The sequence below is a fragment of the Arctopsyche grandis genome, chromosome 7 (assembly GCF_051622035.1).
Source record: "Arctopsyche grandis isolate Sample6627 chromosome 7, ASM5162203v2, whole genome shotgun sequence".
NCBI classification, from domain to species: Eukaryota; Metazoa; Arthropoda; class Insecta; order Trichoptera; family Hydropsychidae; genus Arctopsyche; species Arctopsyche grandis.
This window is the reverse complement of record NC_135361.1, coordinates 30,834,544-30,857,455: the sequence shown is the minus strand read 5'-3', so window position 1 is coordinate 30,857,455 and position 22,912 is coordinate 30,834,544. Positions and strand designations below refer to the sequence as shown.

The 22,912-nt window shown below is 29.8% G+C and overlaps 3 protein-coding genes across 8 annotated transcripts; all 3 read left to right on the top strand.

Moving 5' to 3' along the window:
* Positions 1 to 1,112: 1,112 nt before the first annotated feature.
* On the top strand, positions 1,113 to 3,497 carry LOC143914571 (uncharacterized). The gene is made up of 6 exons (XM_077434836.1): positions 1,113 to 1,123; positions 1,524 to 1,608; positions 1,701 to 1,758; positions 2,740 to 2,792; positions 2,894 to 3,032; positions 3,123 to 3,497. The coding sequence occupies exons 2-6, from the start codon at positions 1,528 to 1,530 to the stop codon at positions 3,137 to 3,139; spliced, it is 348 nt and encodes a 115-aa protein (XP_077290962.1). The 5' UTR covers positions 1,113 to 1,123; positions 1,524 to 1,527; the 3' UTR covers positions 3,140 to 3,497.
* A 5,588-nt stretch (positions 3,498 to 9,085) lies between these two features.
* Positions 9,086 to 15,991, top strand: LOC143914816 (uncharacterized). Of its 6 annotated transcripts, none has more exons than XM_077435172.1 (7): positions 9,086 to 9,173; positions 9,256 to 9,343; positions 12,598 to 12,634; positions 13,994 to 14,079; positions 14,150 to 14,324; positions 14,408 to 14,586; positions 15,568 to 15,991. In XM_077435172.1, exons 2-7 carry the CDS (start codon positions 9,272 to 9,274, stop codon positions 15,568 to 15,570), a joined length of 552 nt encoding a protein of 183 aa, XP_077291298.1. In that variant the 5' UTR covers positions 9,086 to 9,173; positions 9,256 to 9,271; the 3' UTR covers positions 15,571 to 15,991. The 6 variants fall into 6 exon arrangements, with proteins under 6 accessions (XP_077291298.1, XP_077291300.1, XP_077291299.1 ...); XM_077435174.1 differs by having other exon boundaries at positions 9,093 to 9,173; positions 14,150 to 14,312; positions 15,568 to 15,990; XM_077435173.1 differs by lacking the exon at positions 15,568 to 15,991 and having other exon boundaries at positions 9,093 to 9,173; positions 14,150 to 14,312; positions 14,408 to 15,012.
* A 2,600-nt stretch (positions 15,992 to 18,591) lies between these two features.
* LOC143914348 (uncharacterized) lies at positions 18,592 to 21,059 on the top strand. Its single transcript, XM_077434536.1, has 5 exons — positions 18,592 to 18,823; positions 19,525 to 19,579; positions 19,651 to 19,745; positions 19,843 to 19,975; positions 20,126 to 21,059. Exons 1-5 carry the CDS (start codon positions 18,752 to 18,754, stop codon positions 20,224 to 20,226), a joined length of 456 nt encoding a protein of 151 aa, XP_077290662.1. The 5' UTR covers positions 18,592 to 18,751; the 3' UTR covers positions 20,227 to 21,059.
* The last annotated feature ends 1,853 nt before the right edge of the window (positions 21,060 to 22,912 follow it).

The following is a 22,912-nucleotide window of genomic DNA, read 5'->3' as shown; positions in this document are numbered from 1 at the left end:
GTATTTGCAGGATTCGGGTCGTGCTGGATAGATATGAACAGACCTTTAGGCGGCGGCCAGTCCCCATAATGTTTCCACGTTACAATATTATTTGAAATATTTTACATTTCAATAATAAATATATGACTTCAAATAAAATATTACTGTATATAGTAGGAGCACTTTAGGTACATTTAAAATGTATGCATGTACACATTGTAAAAGCAATGGGGTAATAAGCTGGTGTGATAATTTTATTTTTTTTTATTTTTAAATGCTTTTTATTATTACGAAATTATGTTCACAATACATCTTATATCTGTTTTAATAGCTAATGATCTACTGATCATTTTCTATTTTACAATTTAATTTAATTTGGTTAGTAATCATAGTATTATATTATTCTAATGTTAATCTACAGCATACTAGGAAAAAGAGCTCAAAAACCTATTTACAATCCTTATAAATGTTCATAATACATCTAATACATAATATTAATTAAAGACTCTCTAAAGTCGATGACCTAAAGCAGATTCTGTTTAGGTAATCTGTGTGTTATACCTGAAGGGTATAGACATTTTGTTGTAATCACCGAGACTCTTCACAAGTGTGTTAGTATGGTTATTAGTGATTCTGTCATAGAATCTACTGGTTAGTTTGTTAGTAATGTCTGTAACAAACGGAATATTATATATGGCATGCAGTTTTTTCAAGTTAGTATATATGGGTGTATTATAAATTATTTTTAGGGATTTATTTTGTATTACTTGGAGCTTGGAAATATTAGTATTCGAGGCGTTATTCCATACAGGTGAAGCATAGGTTAATAATGGTAATATGAGCGCGCGATATAATTTTATTTTATTCTGAGTTGATAAAGAACTATGGCGATTAAATATTGGATATATTGAGGATATACCCCGCATCGCCTTGCATTTCGCTGCCTCAATGTGAGGTGCCCATCTCATTCTTTTATCGAACGTTACTCCTAAATATTTTATTACTGACTGTCATTTGGTGTGATAATAGGTTTATTAAAGGTCATGGAAACTGATAAAGAATACTTAATTTAGTTCTGTATCTATAGGTTGAGAGCCTGTGAAGTAACATACACACGTATATGCAGTATCAAACGAAAGATTCTGTAAGTAGCACAATGATTTATTTTCTTTACACTATGTATATGTATATTTTTTTAATTGGAAACTTTATTTGAAAGTTTCTGGTCAAAATTTGTGATATCAAGACCACCTCCCACTCCAATTGTATTATACTTGTATGCTATAAATAGGAATTTTCCGGTCATTTCAAGCTCTCTCTGAAAGTGCATTCATTCAATAGATACTGCGTACCGTCAGATAGAGTCAATAGTCAACATGTAACAACCAGTAAAGTAATAATAAAGTATATAATGAAACGAGTTAACCGGTCCTTTCAATCGCCACCATCCACGATCCAACAGTTTCCGTACTAGATATTTTTTTAGTATTTAGTATCAATGGATACGGTCACTCTTAAATATAAAATTGTCTCATTAATTACAGCTCTATGAAGATGGCACGTTTCAAGAGATCCTATCTCGATTTTGGACTACAAACTAGAAATTCGACCGTCGCTTCGCTGAGTTTGGTAAGCAATCTATCGACTGACTGATTGTACATGATAAAATTACATACATATATATGAAACAAACAATGTATTATGTATTATTTTGCACACAGGTCATTTCCACAATAATATTTTTATATGCAGTTAATTATTTTAATCTAGACATCAAAGGTTTGTATTGACTCTTTTTATAACATACCTCCTTTACGTTTCACATGGCTTTCGTGTCAGTGGTCATTTTTATCTCTTATCCGATCGTTTTCATACTTTGCCATATTGCTCATTTTGGTCATCAATATACGTTAATGTATCGTCTGCCATTACGTTGGAGATACATAAAATATCGTATACAACGCGTTTTAAAAACGAGGAAAGTAAATCTTCTTGACGTTTAACAAGCGTTGTTTAACAAGGCGTCAACTGTTCGCTATGACACGACATTATCAGATTTTAATTGTTTAAACGCCTATAATTCACTCTATATTTTATGAAATTTGCTCTATTGGTTCTCGTTATCTCTAATATATAAATATTTATAGTTTTAACTCTCATATGTATATATAAATTTCAAATTTGGCGTGTAGCTTCTTGTAGGGTAATACACGATATATATTGATTTTTGGCCAAATATGTCAGATTTGACATTTCACGGCTAAAAGTATATCTCTTAACTGGGTTTTATCTGCGAGATAAGTATTCAATTAGAAGTTATGTTGTATCTAATAATTGTTAATATGATTTACAATAAGCTTACATACATTTAGTTTTTTACAATAAGCTTACATATATACATCACATACAATTATTTTTAGTTATCAGCTGATTTAATTTATCTGATGATTGAAAAGTTCATTTCTGTAAATACATAAACTCATTTATGGACAATCATACATTGATAAACTATTCTTAAAGCAATCTTAGTATTAATAAACTATTCTAAACTGTAAGGTTCCCGGCATAAATGAGTATACATATTGCCGGCAGCAACTCATAACCTCAAATTTCATTGTTTATTCCTTCATAACAAACTTTCTAACCAGTACAAGCTACACATGTACACAGATCAAACAGAGATTAATTTTTTATATGTACCTATATAAAATAAAATAAGTAATAAAAATTAAAAATAATAATGTTATTAATTTATTTTAGGAATTTTAATTATTATTTTCTCATATCAACTATCCTCACATACAATTACACAGGTACAAATTTATTTTATATTAACAGTTTATTATTGTTGTAAATTAAACACATATTAAAAATTTACATGAACCGTTTTAAAGTGGTTTTTTTTTATTTTTAGTCGTTGAAGGTGACGTTTATTCTTCGGCTGATGCTGGCTATATTTGGATTTTACGTATTTGAATCGGAATTAAATAAACAACTAATGTCATTATTAAAAATCATTCTTATGTTTCTATTCATTTGGATACCAGTTGACCGTATGTGAAAAACGCAGTTCGTGATATATAATACATACATACATAAATATACAAATTTAAACCATTAACCATATTATTATTGTATTTCAGAAAGTTTTTTGTATTAAAATAGAAAGCTAAGATTCAGGTATAAGATGCAGTGCTGAAGTGCAGTGTCAAAATAAATTAGCCGAACATCAAGTTTCTTCAATGACTATTTTGTTTGAAACGCCACCATTGGATTATTTTGACATGCCTATATAAGAATAATATGTACATATATAAATATAATACATATAACAAAAATATATCCATTATATTTATGCATTAAAATAGAGTATTAAGGTTTTAATCAACGTGAAAATAAAATCAATATATTATATGTAATACACATTTTTTTTTAAATTTTATTATCTACATATTTGAATACACTTATGTTTATAATTTAGATGTACATATAATATATGAGAGCTGTTTGGATATTGTATATGTTCAAATTTATTTGAACCGAGTCCTACGTCTTATCAATTATTTCAATGCATTGATTAAAACACCAGTCCAATATTTCTGCTATTGCTATTCCCAAGATAACGTCATTTCTATGTAAAATTGTATATAGAAACACACACAAATCAGGGATGGCTAACTTAGGGCTTATTTTTTTTCTTTATTAAAAACTACTTGGTAAGCTTGACGATCGGTTAACCCTTTGAATGCTGACCAACGCCGATCGGCGTTTTGCCAACAAGTACAAGAGCCTGAAAAACGCCAATAGGCGTTGTATTTTGAGCATGTGCAAAGTAAACAAGAATACTTCCGCGCTAAGCCTTTCATGTAGCATTGAACATAGGTCGTATAATTCGTGTCAATGTTTACTGTCAATGTCAAAGTCACTTCACATCATTTATTGGTGATTTAGAAGATTTAAAGGACAGGTCACACCCTGCATCTTCGACGTCCGGTTACTTCCCCATTGTTTAGTCATGTACCCGGATATGCAGTCCCACGCTTTAGCGTTGTCAGTTCTAAGAATTGTAGTGGGAAGTGGCTGGGTGCTGTTACCGACCACTAAGTCTATCCATTTTTTAGCCGACTTGCACTTAGTCTGGAGGTAATCCTCGAAAACCAATTATAACGGTCGCAGGAACGCGACGTCTCACGCTCGTTCAGATTCTGGGAAATAGTGATGCCTAATCCGAGGGTCTCCTTTGTTGCCCTCGAAACTACTTTATGGTGCTTACGGATTAAACCAACGACGATTTTGGGCCAACTTTTTAACCAGCAGCGAGTAAAATATTGAAATAAAAATTAAAGTAAAAAATTGAAATTAAATATCAAAATTAAGCTAAAGAGCGAGATTGAGCTAAAATTAGATCATCGTTGATGTTTTGAATTACAACAATGTTTTGAATTACGACGATACGCATTTAAAGCCAGAGAAATATTATAATTTCATCTTGTTAATATTTCTTAAAAGTCGTCACGATATGTTACTGTATTTCCACCGTCGATGATCGATAAAAAAAAACAATTAATAAAAAAACGCGGTGTCGGATGTCGGTGATTTGTCAAAGGGTTTTTTTTTCTTTCGTCGAAATAAAATTAATAATCACACATTATCCGATAAATTTTACCTCTGAAATGATTTAATTACTTGATTTATTTCGACGAGAGAAACACCCCGGGTTAGCAAAAATCGTTGGATCACCCATACTAATACATGATATATTCTAAGTAACTGTGCTTTACGGGGAAGTAAAAATAATAATTCTTTGATTTTTTTTCGAACTTAGTGCGTATCTTCGTAAGTCAAAACTTCTTAAGTCGAGGATTACCTGTATGTGATTGTTGATGATCTAATTTTAGGTCAATCTCGAAAATTTATTTAAATTGTGCATGTTCTGTTATAACTTTCAATATTTAATTTTAATTTTAATATAATGATTATAATTTTATTTTGATACTTGAATTTAATTTTAATATAATAATAATAGTTTTAATTTTGATATTTAATTTCAATTTTTAAATTTAATTTTTATTTCGATATTTTGTACGCTACTGGTTTTAAAAGTTGGCCTGTGGGCCGTTCGTTGGCTTGGTGCGTACGCACCATTACGCCCACTTCCGATGAGTTGGTTTACATTATATTGACTTCCATGACAGTAAAATGGGCATTTTAAATATAATATTCATAATTAGTGGAGATTCACCACATACTTTTATTGAAATACACTAAAATACTCTTTTTTTCCCCTTGAAATCGTGGAAAGAGACGCGGCATAGTGTGGGCATAAGAGTGAAATTTGCGCATGCGCGATGCCGTTGCCACTTTTGGCAGTGGGTATAATTAATAATTCTTTTGTTTATGTCGGCCGATCAAATGGCTAATCTTTTACCGAGTGCACAAGTGTGTGCACTCAGGCCTCTAATAATAATACATATGTATATATTAAAAAAAAACAACGGACGTGATGTGGGATGTTTGTGACGGACGCGTGGAGACACAGCCAATCAGAGTCACAGAGGTGCACAGTCAAGTGGTCGAGGAAACGCGGGGTAGGGAGAGAGGGGGGGGGGGGGGTGTGCAGTGTTTGACACGTGCGACGTCAGGCCGAGTGACGGGTGACACAAACACACATCCACGAAGACACACACATATTCATTCATCATTTCGAACGGGTTGGATCGGTGAACGTGTAATGCGCGCACCCAACTTTTTACTATTAATTACCTTACATTATATTTATATATGACATATATCTAACTTTATTTTAATTCGTGCATAAATTCCTTTCCGAAACCACCCGTTGAAATCATCGGTCACGTTTTGAACGTTTTGTAATTTATGAAAATGTCATTCCTTGAAACTAATCTCTATGCACTTATCACCAGTGAATCATGTTTTAATTTCAACATGTGTTACTTTGTACATATATAGGGCTGTCAGATTTATTGATATCCAAACCGGGACATTTTAATAGTATTCCCCTCCCCCATTAGTATTTCTTAGTATAGTCCTTTTTTTTCAGTTTATTTAGTTATTTTAATATTAAATAAAATTAATTACATATTGCCAAAGAATTTTGAAAAAAAATTGCTTTTCTCAATTTCGTTTCTCTTTTTCATTTTTGTAAAAATCTATTATTGGACTCGGATGTTACATATAAAGCCAGCAGCGTGGCTCGGTCGTTAAGCTTCTGCTTAACACTGAGAGGCGCCGAGTTCGATCCCTTGAGCTGACCTCAATTGAAAAGAATTTTTCTGAGTATATCTGTAATGCTGCTGGTCAGACCAGGATTTGTGACTCCTGGTTGATCGTTTCCTATCAGAGTTTGCCAATTTTCTCTGATTTCATTGTTGAAACGATTCCCGATTAAAAATTGGCTAAAAATCCTTCCTACCCACTATGTCACCACTATTTGAGTATGATTAATGTAAATATTACAATAAAAAAATGTATGTACAATTCATAGATGTCTCGTTAATTGTCGAGTTTAAGTCAGTGTCTCGTAATTTAGCGACTTATATAATAAAAAATGCTGTATTGTTTGTAATTTGGCCAGGAAGGCGCATTGGGGTTTACCTGTAATGCCTTCCTGGTATGAAATAAAATAAAAATAAAATAAATAAATAAAAAAATATTTATTTACTATTTGTTTTTTTATACATATCTACATATGTACATCCTGTCTGTTGATTTTTCAATAAATAAATTAAAATAAAATAAAATCTTGCTTTTCTTGCTTTTTTAACCATGGATGTGGATCTACAGTCAGTGGTTCTCAAGTGCGGCCACTAGAGGATTTTACTGCGGCCACCAGCGACTTAATAATAGTAAATAACATGCTTTTCCTTCCGTATTAATGTGCGCGCGCAGAATACGGGAGGAAAAGCATGTTCCTCTTGTTCCTGTTGTATCCTGCTCGCGCAAATTAAGTGAGTATGTACCGTTTACCATGCACCATTTTTTTTTGATCTTTCGACTTAAGATCTTTTGATTTTCGATCTTTGCCTTCCGATATTTGCGTTTTCTGTAATTTAACATTCTGTCAAGTCACGTAGACCCATATAAACCATGCTCATCATTGACAAACTAAAAAATATAGCGAAAAGCCTTGTGACAGAAGTTGAAAATGACAATTTTTCAATTTTATCTTCTGTTAGTGATTTCAAAGATAAGATGACAGACACAACTTCAAAATTAAAATTAAAACTTAAAAAATTGAATTTTTTTAAAACTGTTTCTTTTGTATCTTCCCCTTTTATTATGATGAAAAATGAAAATTTCATAGTACTACAAAATAGATTAAAATCTTTTTCAGTATTGAGATTAATTAACTGGGCTAACGTAAAATATGCATTATTAGAAATTAGCCATGATCAAGTACTTAATAACCATTTTAATAATATTTCGGTTCAAAAATTTTGGTCGGAAATATACGTTGACAATGAAACAAACCAATATAAATTTTTTTATTAATATTGTCTATTTTTACCACTACCGTATATTGCGAAAGATCATTCAGTGTAATGCACTTTATTAAAAACAAATTTAGAAACCAGCTAACAGACGCAAACTTAGAAGCAGCAATGCGGCTTGCACTGGAAGAAAGGAGTATTGAGCAATTTCCATTTGCATTATTATTAAATAAATATATACCAACATATTAAAATTTCTTTTATTTTATGAATAAATTGATCCATTTTTTTTGTAACTTTAATTTATTTGATTAAATTTGGTGCGGCCACCAGACATTTCCATGGGACTATTATTATCACCTGTGCGGCCACGGTAAAATTTCGCCTGAGAACCACTGATCTACAGTGAGATTGAGATTCGTGCATTTTTTTTGTAGTTTCATACCTGGGGGGGGGGGTCGGTATTTCTGAACAATGAAAGGTCAATAAGCAGCTATCGAAAACCGGGACATTTGACCGTCCCGAAAGGTCCCTTTGGGACACCGGGAGGAGAGGCTTGAAACCGGGACAAACCCGGAATACCCAGAACCCGGAATACATTATACATATAAATTATAATACGTCTATATTATTATTTAAAAAAATACTACTTCCGGTTTACGAATTCTGACCAAAACGTTACCAAGTCTAAGTTAGTACATAAAGAATACAAATATAATTTTTCAGCTTAATACGTTCAGGGGTGTGGACAGGATCCAGGCGACAACATTTTTGACCTTTCTAAGAGGAGAAAAACCCACTTCCGGTTACTTAAATTTAGTGATTTTTTTTTATTTTCATCATATTAATACAAAAATTATACTTGAATTTTTTCGTGAAGATCACACATGTTTAAGGGGTCGAAAAAAATAGTGGATGATAAATCGAACAAGAGTAAACTGCCACTTCCGGTTGAGGTATGCTTACCAAATTTTATCCATAACTTTCTATTACGCTTAAACTTCTAGATATAAAATTTCAGTTCAATAAACCAAAAGGTTTCTGAGAAAAACATAAAAAACCTCGATTCTCTAGAGTAAAACTACTACTTCCGGTTCAGATAAAAATATTTAAAAAATATAAGGTTATAGACATTATTATTTCTATTACATGTAAAAAAAAATTAATCCGATTCAGTCAGCGGTTTGGGAGATAATTGAATTCAAAAACTTAAAAAAAGAGGACACCTATAAGGGGAGGTACCATTTCCGGTCAACTTAAAAATTTGAAAAAAATTTTCGTCATGTCTATAAGAATTTTTGTACCCGATACCAAGTTTTGGTTCGATAGAACTAACGGTGTTCAAAAAATCCCCAAAACACACAGAAACACACACACACATTTTTTCTAGATCATGAAAACGTGATCAGTAATCGATTCTGAGTTCGAATCAGTCAAAATCTCGAGTTCGAATTTTCGCATGATCACAAAACTTCATCTATTGTTACTACGTACATAGATAAAGTAAAAATATATTATCAATTTTGTTGGACGTTTCAGGTACTATGAATTAATCAAACTTTACTTAGAATTTGCGGTTGTAGTGCATATTCGCAAAAACATGGTCACAGTACTCAATTATTTTACGACTGCATATACATATGTAAACACACAACATGCACCACATGCATAGCACGTCATTTGAGTGCATCGAAACGCAAGAGACGTTTCACAGTCTAGAATTACTTCTCGGAATCAAAATATGTGAGCTCATTACACGTATGCAATAGTATTATATTATACATAAATCCAATAAACACTATTGAAATCGTTTCAACTCGATTAGTTTCAGAGGCCAAAATATGCCCATCTTTGATAAGTGTTGCTGTTTCAGTCTACGCACTGGAAACCTTATCATCGGATGGCTGGGATTGGTGAGTGTATTCCAATGTAGTTTTGCGTAATGAAGCTAAGCCTCTGAGAACACTTTAGCTGACCAATAAGTGCGCATATGTCAATTTAATTTAATTCGTTCCATGCATAACAGTCAACAGGCTAAATATGGCTCTCGATCAATACTCGTCGAAGATTTTTGCTATGCACCTCGTACACAATCTGAATTATTTAATAGCGTGAAAAATGTTATATGTAATCGTATTAAAATATTTTTTTTGTATAATATAATGTCTATTTATGTATATTGGAAGTGTATGCGAATATGGTACCTATGTAAACAGAGAAATGTAAAAATAGTAAAAATGGCTTTAGGCGTCATAGTGTTGTAAGATTTCGGTATGGCCGTCGCCATACTTGACTAGTGTTGTACCCGATGAAATATCATCGCATGGGTGTTGGCATATTAAGTTATTAAATAAAAATAATAAAAATAAATGTGTCGATTCTGTGTTCGATCCGCACGCGGTCAAATTTTTTTCAAATACCTTTTAAATATATTTAATTTAATATTTATATTTAATTGTTTAATATGAATAAAAGTTGAAAACTACCCACCTATGTACATACATGTAAACAATATAAAACACCAATAGAAAAATTAATTAAGTAAATAAATTTTCAATAGATGGCGGTAAATTCTCTGCCAAGAGGAAACATTGGTAGCAAATAGTATATATACAGAAGTTTTTTTCTTTTGTTATTGTATCCGTATATACGTTTTGGCAGTGGCTTAGCTGTGACATACATATGTATGTCGAAACGACTATTATAGTACGGCGAGCGTTATCACAGAAAGATAGAATAGCAATATTATAATATATAGCCAGCAGCATAGCTCGGTCGTTAAGCTTATGCTTAGCATCGAGAGGCGCCGGGTTCGATCCCATGAGCTGACGTCGATTGAAAAGAATTTTCAGAGTTAATCTGTAGTGCTGCTGGTCAGACCTCAATATTTGTGACTCCAGGTCAATCGTTTCCTATCAGAGTTTGCCAATTTTCTCTGATTTCATTGTTGAAACGGTTTCCGGTAAAATTGGCTAAATATCCTTCCTACCTACATACTATGTCATCACTATTTGAGATTGATTAATGTACAATAAAATTTATGTACAATTCATAGATGTCTCGTTAATTTGCGAGTTATTCAGTGTCTCGTAATTCAGCGACTTGTATAATAAAAAAATGCTGTAATGTTTGTAATTGGCCAGAAAGGTGCATTGGGGTTACCTGTAAGGCCTTCTTGGTATATATGTAAATATATATATATGTATATATATATATATATATATATATATATATATATATATATATATATATATATATATATATATATATATATATACATGATTAGTTTGCATTCCGTCATCTTTGGTGTGCATTGTGCAACTTTTAATGATGCACTTCCCCATCTTGCGAGTAATATGAACAAATGTTTATCAGACACACGTCAAACACTAAACACCACATACGACTGTGGCGGAAACTAATTAAGTCACTAAAGGTAATAAAGCCACTTATATTATTATTACATTTGTCTGTACCTACACGTGTACATACATTTTAAACGTTTTCACCTTGAAAGTTATACCATGTATGCTGACCATTATATTTCAAACGGTGTCACGATAAAACGCTCACGGACCTAACGCTCATCGACACAGCGCGCACGACATAAAGTTCACGCGACAAAACGCTCATAGACATTATACTCACAGATTAAGGCATGTTTGTATCTAGTCGGCACGTAGCGGAAGCAGCAGGCAACCTGCAAGTACGGGGAGTATTTTTTGGTACATTCTATATGGACGCATTCATATTCCATTTGCGCATGCGCGTTCACGCATTCATACGCGTCATATAGTTATTTACATATAGGATGTTACATATAGGATGTTACAATTTAGGATGTTATATAGGATGTTATATAGGATGTTACAATTTTCTCTGATTTCATTGTTGAAACGATTCCCGATTAAAAATTGGCTAAAAAAATCCTTCCTACCCACTATGTCACCACTATTTGAGTATGATTAATGTAAATATTACAATAAAAATGTATGTAAAATTCATAGATGTCTCGTTAATTGTCGAGTTTAAGTCAGTGTCTCGTAATTTAGTGACTTATATAATAAAAAATGCTGTATTGTTTGTAATTTGGCCAGGAAGGCGCATTGGGGTTTACCTGTAATGCCTTCCTGGTATGAAATAAAATAAAAAAATAAAATATATTATTTATTTACTATTTGTTTTTTTATACATATCTATGTACATCCTGTCTGTTGATTTTTCAATTAATAAAATAAATAAAATAAATAAATAAATAAATATAGTATGTACCAAAGAATACTGAAAGAAAAAACGCTCACGGAATTATTTGTGCGTATAAAAACGTTACTTTTTACTTTACAAAATTGATCCAAAATTCAATGAAACGTGTCGTGATGTATTCACAAATTATCCTATTATAGATTAATAAATGAAATATCTATTAGATAAATCAGTTAAATCTCAATTTATTCACATCCTATATCCTATTTTGTTTTCATATTTATAAGGATTTTTGTATAATTACAATTATTTTTTTAATTTGTGTTATTTTTAAATGCTTTTATATGTAAAATAAATCGTAGTTATTATATGTAGAAACAAGGCCATTGCCGAATTCAATTATTCGCCGAATTATTTGCCGATAAACACGTTATCAGCAGCGTTTTATATTATATCCAACTGTCACAGCGACAGTTGAATAAGGTTATTAAATTTAGTTTGATTTATATATTTCAATGTAAATATGAGTACTTGCATACTTTTCACATGACTTATTTTTATACATTTTGATCGATATTTTAACAGTCAGTATTTTATACTTACTTAAGAATCGGTATTATATTATAAATATTTTATTTAATTGCACACGTTCCAGGACCAATAAGTTGCCGGGTGAGGCACGCTCCATCTAACTGCATACATTTGGACCAGTCGTGCAACTAATCTGCCGACCAAAATCGCCCGGTATGGCCCGGGCCATAGAATACTATGTATTTAACAATCTCGTGGTTATCTCTCACAAATTGGTATAACCTAAAATACAAATAATGTTTGGAGAGGGGACTACCACAGAAATGCGCTCTTTGTAGTCTTGGGAATGGGCTACATTTGTACCATACATTACCAACCATGAATTTTTCACATTTAACCCACACATGATGTAAAAAGTTTCTTATGATTTCAGGTGTTTTTCATATGTTTCGGATTTTCATATAAAAAAGGTGAGTGTGATTCGTATCATGAATAGTATATTTATTTATATAAGTTTAGCTATTTCACTAATTTAATAAAACTTTCTTTTTTTAATCACATGCATTTTTAATTACTTAACTCTAAAATTTTATATAAACTATATTTATATGCACTGTCTCTCAGAGAGGTGTCTCTTGCACCTCGCAAGAATGCATCCACGGTCTTAGAAGACCTGACATACTAGGAAGGGCATTGTACATGAGCACACCCTGTGAAAGACACCACCAGCTGTTTTCTTTTTCCTTACTCTACCTACAACTAAATTGTTCTTATTTCTAGTATAATAACTATGGATATCACTATTTATTATTGTATAATCCTTAAAATACATAGGTAATAACTTATGATCTAACTTATAAACAAAAGCCAATTATATTGATCATCCATCCCAATTCATCTAACATACTTCTTATACTTTTCAATCTACCAACATTCAAAATACCTCTCATAGCTTTATTTTGTAATTTTTGTATTTTTACATACCTCCTTTACGATTACAATTCAAGAAAAAGTTTGCCTCTTATCCGATCGTTTTCATACTTTGCCATATTGCTCATTTTGGTCATCAATATAAGGTAATGGATCCTCTGCCATTACGATGGTGCAAAAATATCGTGTAAGACGCGTTTGATATCTGCCCGGCGAGATAGTCGTTGACGTTTATCCATCGTTTGTTTATTAGTTTTAAACATAGATGGCGGTAGTAAAATAAAATTGTTGTTTTTATTCAAAATAATTATTTTATATACTAATTATAGAAGAGGTATGTTTTTAAAAAACTTTTTTTTTAATAACACAAATATGACAATTTTACTTATATTTTCAATTATGAATTATTCCTAAATCTTGGCCATTAAACATGTTAAGCACAGTGGCACAATAAACCACGTGCTTCAAGACAATTGTATTATAGACTAAAACTTTACTTTTTCTACTTAAAATATTTTTTAACTTTTCTATCCATTTTTTTAAATTATATATTCAGCATGTACATATCTTAAAATTCAGTGGTCATTTTTATCTCTTATCCGATCGTTTTCATACTTTGCCATATTGTTTTTAATTATATATTCAGCATGTACATATCTTAAAATTCAGTCTCGAGTCTATGTGAATTCCTAGATATTATCAACTATTTCAATAATTGTATCATCAATCCCATTGAATACATTTTTACTATTCAACCAAATTAATTTTGTTTATTCACATTTAGCTTTAATTTATTATCACACAACCAATCACTTACATAAATAAATAAATTGCTTGTTTAAAATTTCAAACATAATAACAGGCATAAAACAAAAAAATAATCTAATGGTTTATTTTAGGGATGTCTTTCCGATGGGGTGTTCATATGTGTATTTCAGTAATTGGTAGTATCACGAGTGCATCATTGATCTATGCAGCTGTCAAGGTTTATTTTTAATTATTATTATGGATTATTATACCTTTATATATGAAAAAGCTCATTTTAATTGTTTCAGACATCAAAACTGATGACAATTCCATGGTTGCTGACTGTGTTTTTAACATTGCTGTATCTAATTCCAACACAATTGTGCTTATGGTACGAAATATATTTGCCCAAGGACATGAGGGAGTTTTTCTTTATACATTTACTATTGGTAATAACTTCTATTGCTGTTGGTATGTTAACATGTCAGTTTTTTTTCTTAAATACATACTTAAAAATATTGTTATTTTTATTTTTAAAATTTTTATTTTCTTCGATTTTATTTCAGTGGTGCTTATTTTTTCGTGGCTGTTGGTTTTAAGTTTATACCAGCAGATCAGAATAAAGGAAAGGTCGAATTTGCAGCTTCAAAACGCTGGAATTCCACTGCAAACACTTCCTTCTTCATCGTCCGAAGTTGGTGATTCATTGCCTAACTATAGCGATGTTGTAAAAACGAACGATCAAGTATAAACATGTGAAAATATAAATATGTATATTTTTTTGCAATCAAAATTAAATGACTTGAACGTTTGCGTTTCTCCCTCGAAATGTCTTTTAGATGACTTAAATTATTATTTTTTGAGCAAATTGTAATTCGAACGAATGATATTTGAACAATTTACCTACATATAATACATATAACCCATTACTAGAGACATTTATTTTGGGCATCTATTTTTGTCAATTTTAACATTTTCGTTTTGCATTTTAGCGTATTAGGGCATTAAAAATGTTCAATTTTAGCATTTATATTTTATTGAGAAGAGTTTAATTTTAAATAATAAAAAATTTCGGTGAATTTCAATAAAATTTATATACAATTTAAAGACAACACAACAATTAAAAAATAATTTAAAAAATTTAAAATGTTTTGGAATTAAAATTACAATGAAAAAAACATGAATATAAAAATACAAAGACAAAAAATATGAATATAAAAATATAATACCAATTAAAATTTATTAAAACTCAACATGGAGCATATTTCTACAGATTATTTTTTGAGATTCGTGCGACGATCGGTAATTATATTGTATTTAGTAAAATACCTTTCAGCATCCACACTATTGACGGGACACCAAATAAATTTTAGAGCTGCACAACCAAACTCTTCATATTTAATTTTTATTGCTATCAATAATAGCAATATATCCGACGTGGATTCACTTTTATATTCTCTATTAATTGTCTAAGAAAGTGCTGATATCCTTCCAAACATTGAGCCTTTGTTAATACATTAAACAATGGCAGGTTTCTAAAAAAACAAAACTGTTTCTTTAACATTAATATTAGACTTTGTACCTGCCACAGATGGATTGAATAGTTTACTCAATATTTGGAGGAATAGATTTGTCTCATTTAGTCTTGAGTGCGAGTCTAGTTTTAAGACGCTTTTTTGAGCAGCCTTTTGGATACACAACTCCAACTGTCTTCTTTTGTTTACAGTAGTAGAAAAAAGCAGATGCTTGGTTTCGACAGGAAAAACACCGTCTATGGTAAACTGCAAGCTCGGTTTTATCCCCTCAATTTCTTCCCATAATAAATGAGCATAGGGATAGGAAGACCCTTCTAAATTGTCTATTCATTTTAAAAATTTTATGCAAATTTCACTTTTGTTTGTTATTTTAGCATTTTTTGTTTGTTTTTTTATTATTTTAGCATCAATTAAGCATTAATAGCAAAATGCCCAAAATACGTGTCTCTACCCATTACATTACGTTATACAAAATAATTTTATATTGACCTCAATGAAAAGAAAGTGTTATGATTTAACCGAATAAACATAGGTATTTGATAATGTCTTTGTATGTATGTATGTATCATTTTTTCAAGCTATTGAATATTTTAAATAAATTTAAATTGATGATTTTTTTCCGTTTATTATACCTACATATGTATTTAATATAATTCGGGAAGGTTTAAAGAACGTGGTTCTTTTAAAATTTGCAACAAGAGAAATAATAATAGATGCATATTAGAATTTCCATAGATATGTAGATATTCCTGAAAAGAGATAACTGCCTAAATTATAAACAATGAAGTGGATGTTTTTTTTTAATTTATTTTTTATATGTAAATATACAGATATGTATACATCCATTTTATTAACATGATATCTATTGTCAAAATTGTACATAAATTAGTATTATTCAAGGCCAATTACAAACATCGACCATCAACAATTACAATCATCACCAAATAATCGATAGCATTACACGCTAACCACTGATCTATGTTGTTGGTTTTTGATTGTATTTATCCACATACATACATATATTTTAATTTTTTATTATCTACATATATATGTACATATGTATGTGCCATGACAGCTATAGTTAGTAGCGCACGTTGACTGTAAAGTATCAGCTTCGGTATCCAACCAATTCCTTTTTGTTGTACATATATATGTACATATGTAAGTTTTAAATTCAAAAATTGTTAGAAACTTCTCTAGTACAACTATATTTTTTTATTCTTTAAATAATTTTTTAAGATCACTGATTTTGAATGATGTTTTTATAATCACCGAGTGAATTTGAAAAAACAAATTTTCGTTAATCCACTCATCAGCCTTCATAAAGATTAAATACTGGGTAGTAAATATAAAAATACGATATAATTTTAATGAAACCGTTTGATATATATGTATCATTTATCTATTGGTATTATATTTGCTGTGTATGTACTTACAAAAAAAAATAGATAAAAGACTACATTTACACGTATTAGACGTATTTCATGCCGTTGTCAAATTTTATTATACGTTGTTATCGGATATTGGAGTTATGATCATAAAACTTGTATAAAAATAATTCTTACGTTATTAGATTCAGAGACTTAAAAATGCCTAAATTTTAAAAGTGTTTTTGTTTTAACTTACGCACCATAAACCGTTTCATTGGAGGATTGGCATTAGTAAATACAATATAATCTTTATTTTTTTTATATACATATGTAAATATAACGATCCTTTGTATTAATAATTATATGTGTATTGTGATTTTTTTAATATAATATAGTATATATAATATATTTTGGTATATTATACATTATATTGACTGTTGCATGCAGCTTACACATGTATGTATTTACATATACATATGAATAAAGTACCGAATAATTTGGATTTGCTGGAATGTATGCAGAAATCTAAATTAAATTGTCCAAAAGAATATAGCCTTTTTAGATAAGAAATTAATTAGATGCTTTCCAAAATAAATCTTATTTTAAATACATTTCTTATATTAATAATGTATTGATTGACTCAATTTTATGTACACCTCAATTTTAATTTTAATGCAATGATACCAAAGAAATATAGTCGCAATTTAAAATTGATGTGATAATTTATTTATTCGATAATGCGTTTGTATAATATATGTATATATCATTCAAATGTATAATATGTATAATATTTGTAAATATTAAATAAAATACATTTCATTTTTGTGATTTTTATTATAATATTATCCTGTTTGACATAGAAAGGGGGAAACTGTTTATAAGATATTCATATATGTATGTACCTAAAACTTGTGGATCAAAAGCTGAAAATACAAATATAAATTATCAGCTTGATACGTTCAGGGATGTGGAAAGAATCGTGGTCACAGCATTTTTGAATTTTCTAAGTGGAAAAAATCCCACTTCCGGTTTATTAAATTTAGTGATTTTATTTCTACTTTCATCACCTTGATACAAGAATTATACTTGAAATTTTTTGTGAAGAGCACACATGTTGAAGGGGTCGAAAAAAATATTGGAAGAAAAATCGAACAAGAGTTCAAGCAGTTTGGCTTAATGGTAGCGTATATGTTTAGCACCATGCGATCACTGGTTCGATCCGCCAAACTGCTGGTTAGATTTGGGGGTTTTGTGACTCCAAATCGATCGTTACTTATCAGAGTTTGCCAATTTGATCTGATCATTGTTGAAACATTTCCTCGAATTGGCAAAATAAATCCTTTCCTGTTGTCACAAAAAAAAAATCTTATGTATTTATTGTGTGTATATAATTTGCAAAAATTATGCTCAAAATCTAAATCTATAGATGTCTCAATAATCTTTTGTATTTATTGTGTGTATTATATGTAATAATTGTGCATAAAATCTAAATCCATAGATGTCTCAATGGATTAATACTTAATTAATTGTTAAAATTAATTCAATGGTCCTTGCGGCCGTATATGTATATATGTAAAATAAAATAAAAATAAAGAGTAAACTGCCAATTTCGGTTGACAGACGCTTACTAAATTATATGCATTATTACGTTTTTATTTTGGTTTTTGGCGCCCCTGCCTCCAGCGCCCCAGGCGACCGCCTGTGCTGCTTGCCCCTCAGACCCGCCCTGGCTATAACCTATCAAATTTCAAGCGTCCCTATTGAAAGACCCTTTATAATAGTATAGCCTAAAAAATACGATATAATATTGATATACATTATGCTGTGTAGATAAAAAATAGATAATCGAAGGCCTCAAACATTAAGTCCTTCGAGTACATTGATACGCATAAGACGTATTTCATTCCGGTGTCAAATTTTACTATACGTCGTTATCAATTTGGAGCTAAAATCCTATAACTTATATAAAAATTATTCTTACGTAATTATATTCAGAGACATAAATATGCCTCTCATTAAAAAGTGTTTTTGTTTTAACTTACGCACCGTAAATCGTTTCATCGGAGGATTGGGATTAGTAAATACAATATAATTTTTAGTTTTAAATACATATGTACATAAATAGACGTAAATATAACGAACTTTTGTATAAATAATTATATTATATACGTGAGTCTTGTGAGTAATTTTTTATATATTTTCAATATATATGTATATATATATATATATATATATATATATATATATATATATATATATATATATATATATATATATATATATATACAAAACTAGTATACATATAATATAAATATTGTGGTAGTGGTGGAGGTAGTTTATTGTAGACCCGTCGACCAGCCAGCTTCAAATATTAATTACGGAACAATCCACCGACTATTTATACACAACGTGTACATTCAGCGCAGAGAAATTGGTCGATGAGTCGGGGGATTTTATTGGCTGTTTCATACAGCTTACCGATTGGCTGACGCCTTTTTGGCGCGAACGCGCGATTAAGCAACCAGTGCTGGTAAACCAGTGGTCGATGAACACTAATCATCAGATCTCCATGTTACAATATAAAATAAAGCTTACGATACATACACATATAATGATAATAAACAAAAAAGTTGTAGATTCTACTATTTCATATTTTTGGTAAATAAAAAATTAAGAAATTACTCATGAGACTTAAGTACTTTGCAGAAAACTAGGTCTATATGTATAGTAATTATTTTGTGTTATATTTGAAACTTAAGTTTTATTTCTATATTTTAGGTGTTTTATCCATTTCTACCATTTGTATGTAAAACATCTGGGACATGTTTAATAAGTAAGCTCAATTATAATACAGAAAACACATAAAATTGATTATTGCTGTAATAAAACAATTGAATATTTCAGTGACAGGTTTACTGACGATGGATTTGGAGTACGCCGTTGCTATAATTATTATTATGTTTCTCGTTAATGTGTCATTAATCTGTGCAACATTTAAGGTTTGATTTCAAGGATTTTTCTAAAATACTTTCTTTATTTAAAATATTTTCTCAAATAAAAATATATTTTCACTGTTTTTTTTTATTATTATTTCAGGCAAAAAAAATTTTGATTCTTCCATGGTTATTCATTGTACCATCAGGAACGTTAGTGTTTATCATATACGAGTTGTTTATATGCATTGTTTTTTCATCAATTCCAATCATTCTCATGGGTTTGGTTATTGCTGGTATGTTAAAAACTTCACCATGGATTTTGAATCTCTTAAAATACATACATACACATGTATATATATATACATATATATATATATGAAAATATATTTTTTTTTATATAAGTATTTATTTGTAAAAAATATTATTGCTAATTTAAATTTCAGGAGTGATTGTTCTTGCATGGTTTTTCGTGTATAGTTTCTTTCAACAAATCAAAGAAGAAGAAGAAGAAGGAGAAGTGCCGAGTAATGTTAATCAAGTGTAGCCATTACAAACTTCATCTGCAGAAACTGAAACTGTTGTAAAAAGTTGCTAAAAGAGAAAGATCTTGTATAAAACTCATTTGAAATTGTATTTAATCGTGAATTTATTATTTTTTATTTTATTTATTGAAAAATCAACAGACAACAAGATGTAGACATGCATAAAAACAAAAAGTAAATATATAATATATTTACATATAAAACATCCGAGACCAATTACAGATTTTTACAAAGATAATTAAACGAAAAAGATAAATACAAGATAAACAAATGAAAAAGAAAAGAATAAAAGCTATAACATGACAAAATAGCACATTGCATAAGTGTTAAAATTGAAAAGAAGAAATGGATTATTATTATTATTTTTAATGCTAATTGTGAAAATTGGTACTTGTCTCATATTATATATATGTATATAAATTTTACGGAATTTGATGAAATATAAAATTGCGTACAATATTTTATTTGTATTACATTTTGAGGAATATATTATTTGATTTTCAATCCAATGGTTTTTCAATCGGAATTTCAGATTTTGTATTCTTTTTATACCAAATTTGAAGTACATACAAACCAAATTTATTTTATTTTACATATATTATATATGTAAAATGCCATTTTAAAAAAAATATGACATAAACTAATTTGTTTGATATAAATGAATTTACAATTTACAATGATCCAAATAACAATGATGTTCATACATAAGTATATGTTTTAATTGTTTTTTAAATAAATTGGAATTTGATTTTGGGGTACGTGAGCACAAGAAGGTTCACCACCGCTGACATAGAAACATATCTTACTGAGAAAGAAATACACAAATACGAATTATAATTTTATTATTTATTTATATACATTACAGGAAGAACCTAGTGAGCCACAATGGCCTACAATAATATAATAACACTGAGCAACAAAAAAATTGCCAGAGCGGAGACTAACCAATCTTTACTAAATTTGATCCACTGAATTCTAATATGATAATGATTTTTGTTGTTTGGGTCTCCTTTACGAGATATGAGGGTTTAAAAAAATGCGCAATTTTTTACAGTTTTTCGGCTTTTGTGGTCTTTAATTCATAATATAGTATTTCTGTGCTCAAAGTGAGTATTGGAATCAATAGTCAGATGTTTTTTCTATTGATTGTAATTTTTTATTGTTTTAAAATACGTATAATTAATTTTCCAACGAATTTTAAAAGTCAAAAATATATATTTTTTACGGATTTTTTCTTGTACCGGTATTTTTCGTATATTTACTATGTTTACAGTTATCAAAAATGCCTTTCAATATACACATTTTGAATATCAACCTTATTAGATTTACGTGGATTTTCATGACGTATGAATAAATCGTAAACGAGGATTGGCATTAAGTTACCATTAGACCTTCAACCATAAATAAATTGACACGATTTTCAATGCGCTGAAATTTCAATGCACTGCGCATGAAATTCTTTCCGATTCAACATATCATCATAAGGTACCTATAGTGCCGATTTTCTTCAGGGTGAAATTTGTTGCCAAGTTTTCCACTCGTTACGAGGAAAATCAGTCGTTCACGTATATCGATCTGTGTCAGACGTGTTTTCGCCAGTCTGGCGCCAATGCGTCGTTTTGCCCAATTTTCTAGTTTAATGTCAAAATGTTTGCTCCAATTAAATGTTTGATTATCAAATCGAAATCAATCACTTAAATAAGACTCCTTTTGGTTAGCTAGAGATGCCTATTTTTAAGAAATGTCTGTGTTTTGGGCTTCGTTCCGGGACTTTAACCATAGCTTGGCTAGGAATGGTGAGTACATACACTAATACTAATATTAAAATGAGTTTTTGGATTAATATCTGCATACACATATGTTTGGTCAATTATAATATATTTCATACGTATTTATATATGTAGTAAATAATCAAAACAATTTGTCTACGTATACTGAAAGAAATCGTAACAACCTAAACGTCGTCTTCAGACAATCTTAACTGTCTAAAATTTATTTCATATATTTTTTTTATTATATTGACTTAAATATCTTATTAAATATATTATCCAACCCTCTATTTATGCCTTTCAATTCTTAAATTCTACAAAATTGATGATTTTTACTTTATTTATTACCAGATCTGGTTGTCAAATTGTAAATAACTCCGTTGCTATACAACATTAAATATATATTTTTTAAATGATTGATTTGAATGTTTATACTCATTTGATTCATATTAAATTTATTTACGTAGATAGATAATGATCTAAACTTACAATTTTTAAAAAGAAACTATGATTATTATTAATAGAAAAATATAGAAAAATTGTGAACTAAAAAGTATGACAACTAGACTCGACTCCCTTACTCGAAGTATCAATATATGCAATCTGAAAACTGATATTCATTTAATTCAAATATAAATTTAGTTTTATTATAATATTTCAATTCTTTTTAATATATTTCAGGTGTTTTTCATTATAGATTTCATCTATTCCATCGGTTTATTTTCTATAAACAATGACCTAATAATTAAAGACATCTATTCAAATTCTCGCAAAACAGGTTTAGTCTTCATGTCGTGTTCAATGTATTAAACCAATTTAAACTCTGGTTCAAATCTATAAATTGATTCATTTCAGAAATTAGGAAAAATCTTATATATTCCATGACATTTTCCTTTGTGGGTATTATCGTCAATGCAAC

Excerpts from the sequence above, each read along its gene's own strand:
- LOC143914816 (XM_077435172.1), top strand. The coding sequence starts at position 9,272 with ATGCCCATCTTTGATAAGTGTTGCTGTTTCAGTCTACGCACTGGAAAC. Across the intron at positions 9,344-12,597 it reads TCATCGGATGGCTGGGATTG|GTGTTTTTCATATGTTTCGG; the intron begins GTGAGTGTATTC and ends TTATGATTTCAG. Across the intron at positions 12,635-13,993 it reads CGGATTTTCATATAAAAAAG|GGATGTCTTTCCGATGGGGT; the intron begins GTGAGTGTGATT and ends GGTTTATTTTAG.
- LOC143914348 (XM_077434536.1), top strand. The coding sequence starts at position 18,752 with ATGCCTCTCATTAAAAAGTGTTTTTGTTTTAACTTACGCACCGTAAAT. Across the intron at positions 19,746-19,842 it reads TAATCTGTGCAACATTTAAG|GCAAAAAAAATTTTGATTCT; the intron begins GTTTGATTTCAA and ends TTATTATTTCAG. Across the intron at positions 19,976-20,125 it reads CATGGGTTTGGTTATTGCTG|GAGTGATTGTTCTTGCATGG; the intron begins GTATGTTAAAAA and ends TTTAAATTTCAG.
- LOC143914571 (XM_077434836.1), top strand. The coding sequence starts at position 1,528 with ATGAAGATGGCACGTTTCAAGAGATCCTATCTCGATTTTGGACTACAA. Across the intron at positions 1,609-1,700 it reads CCGTCGCTTCGCTGAGTTTG|GTCATTTCCACAATAATATT; the intron begins GTAAGCAATCTA and ends TTTTGCACACAG. Across the intron at positions 2,793-2,893 it reads CCTCACATACAATTACACAG|TCGTTGAAGGTGACGTTTAT; the intron begins GTACAAATTTAT and ends TTTTATTTTTAG.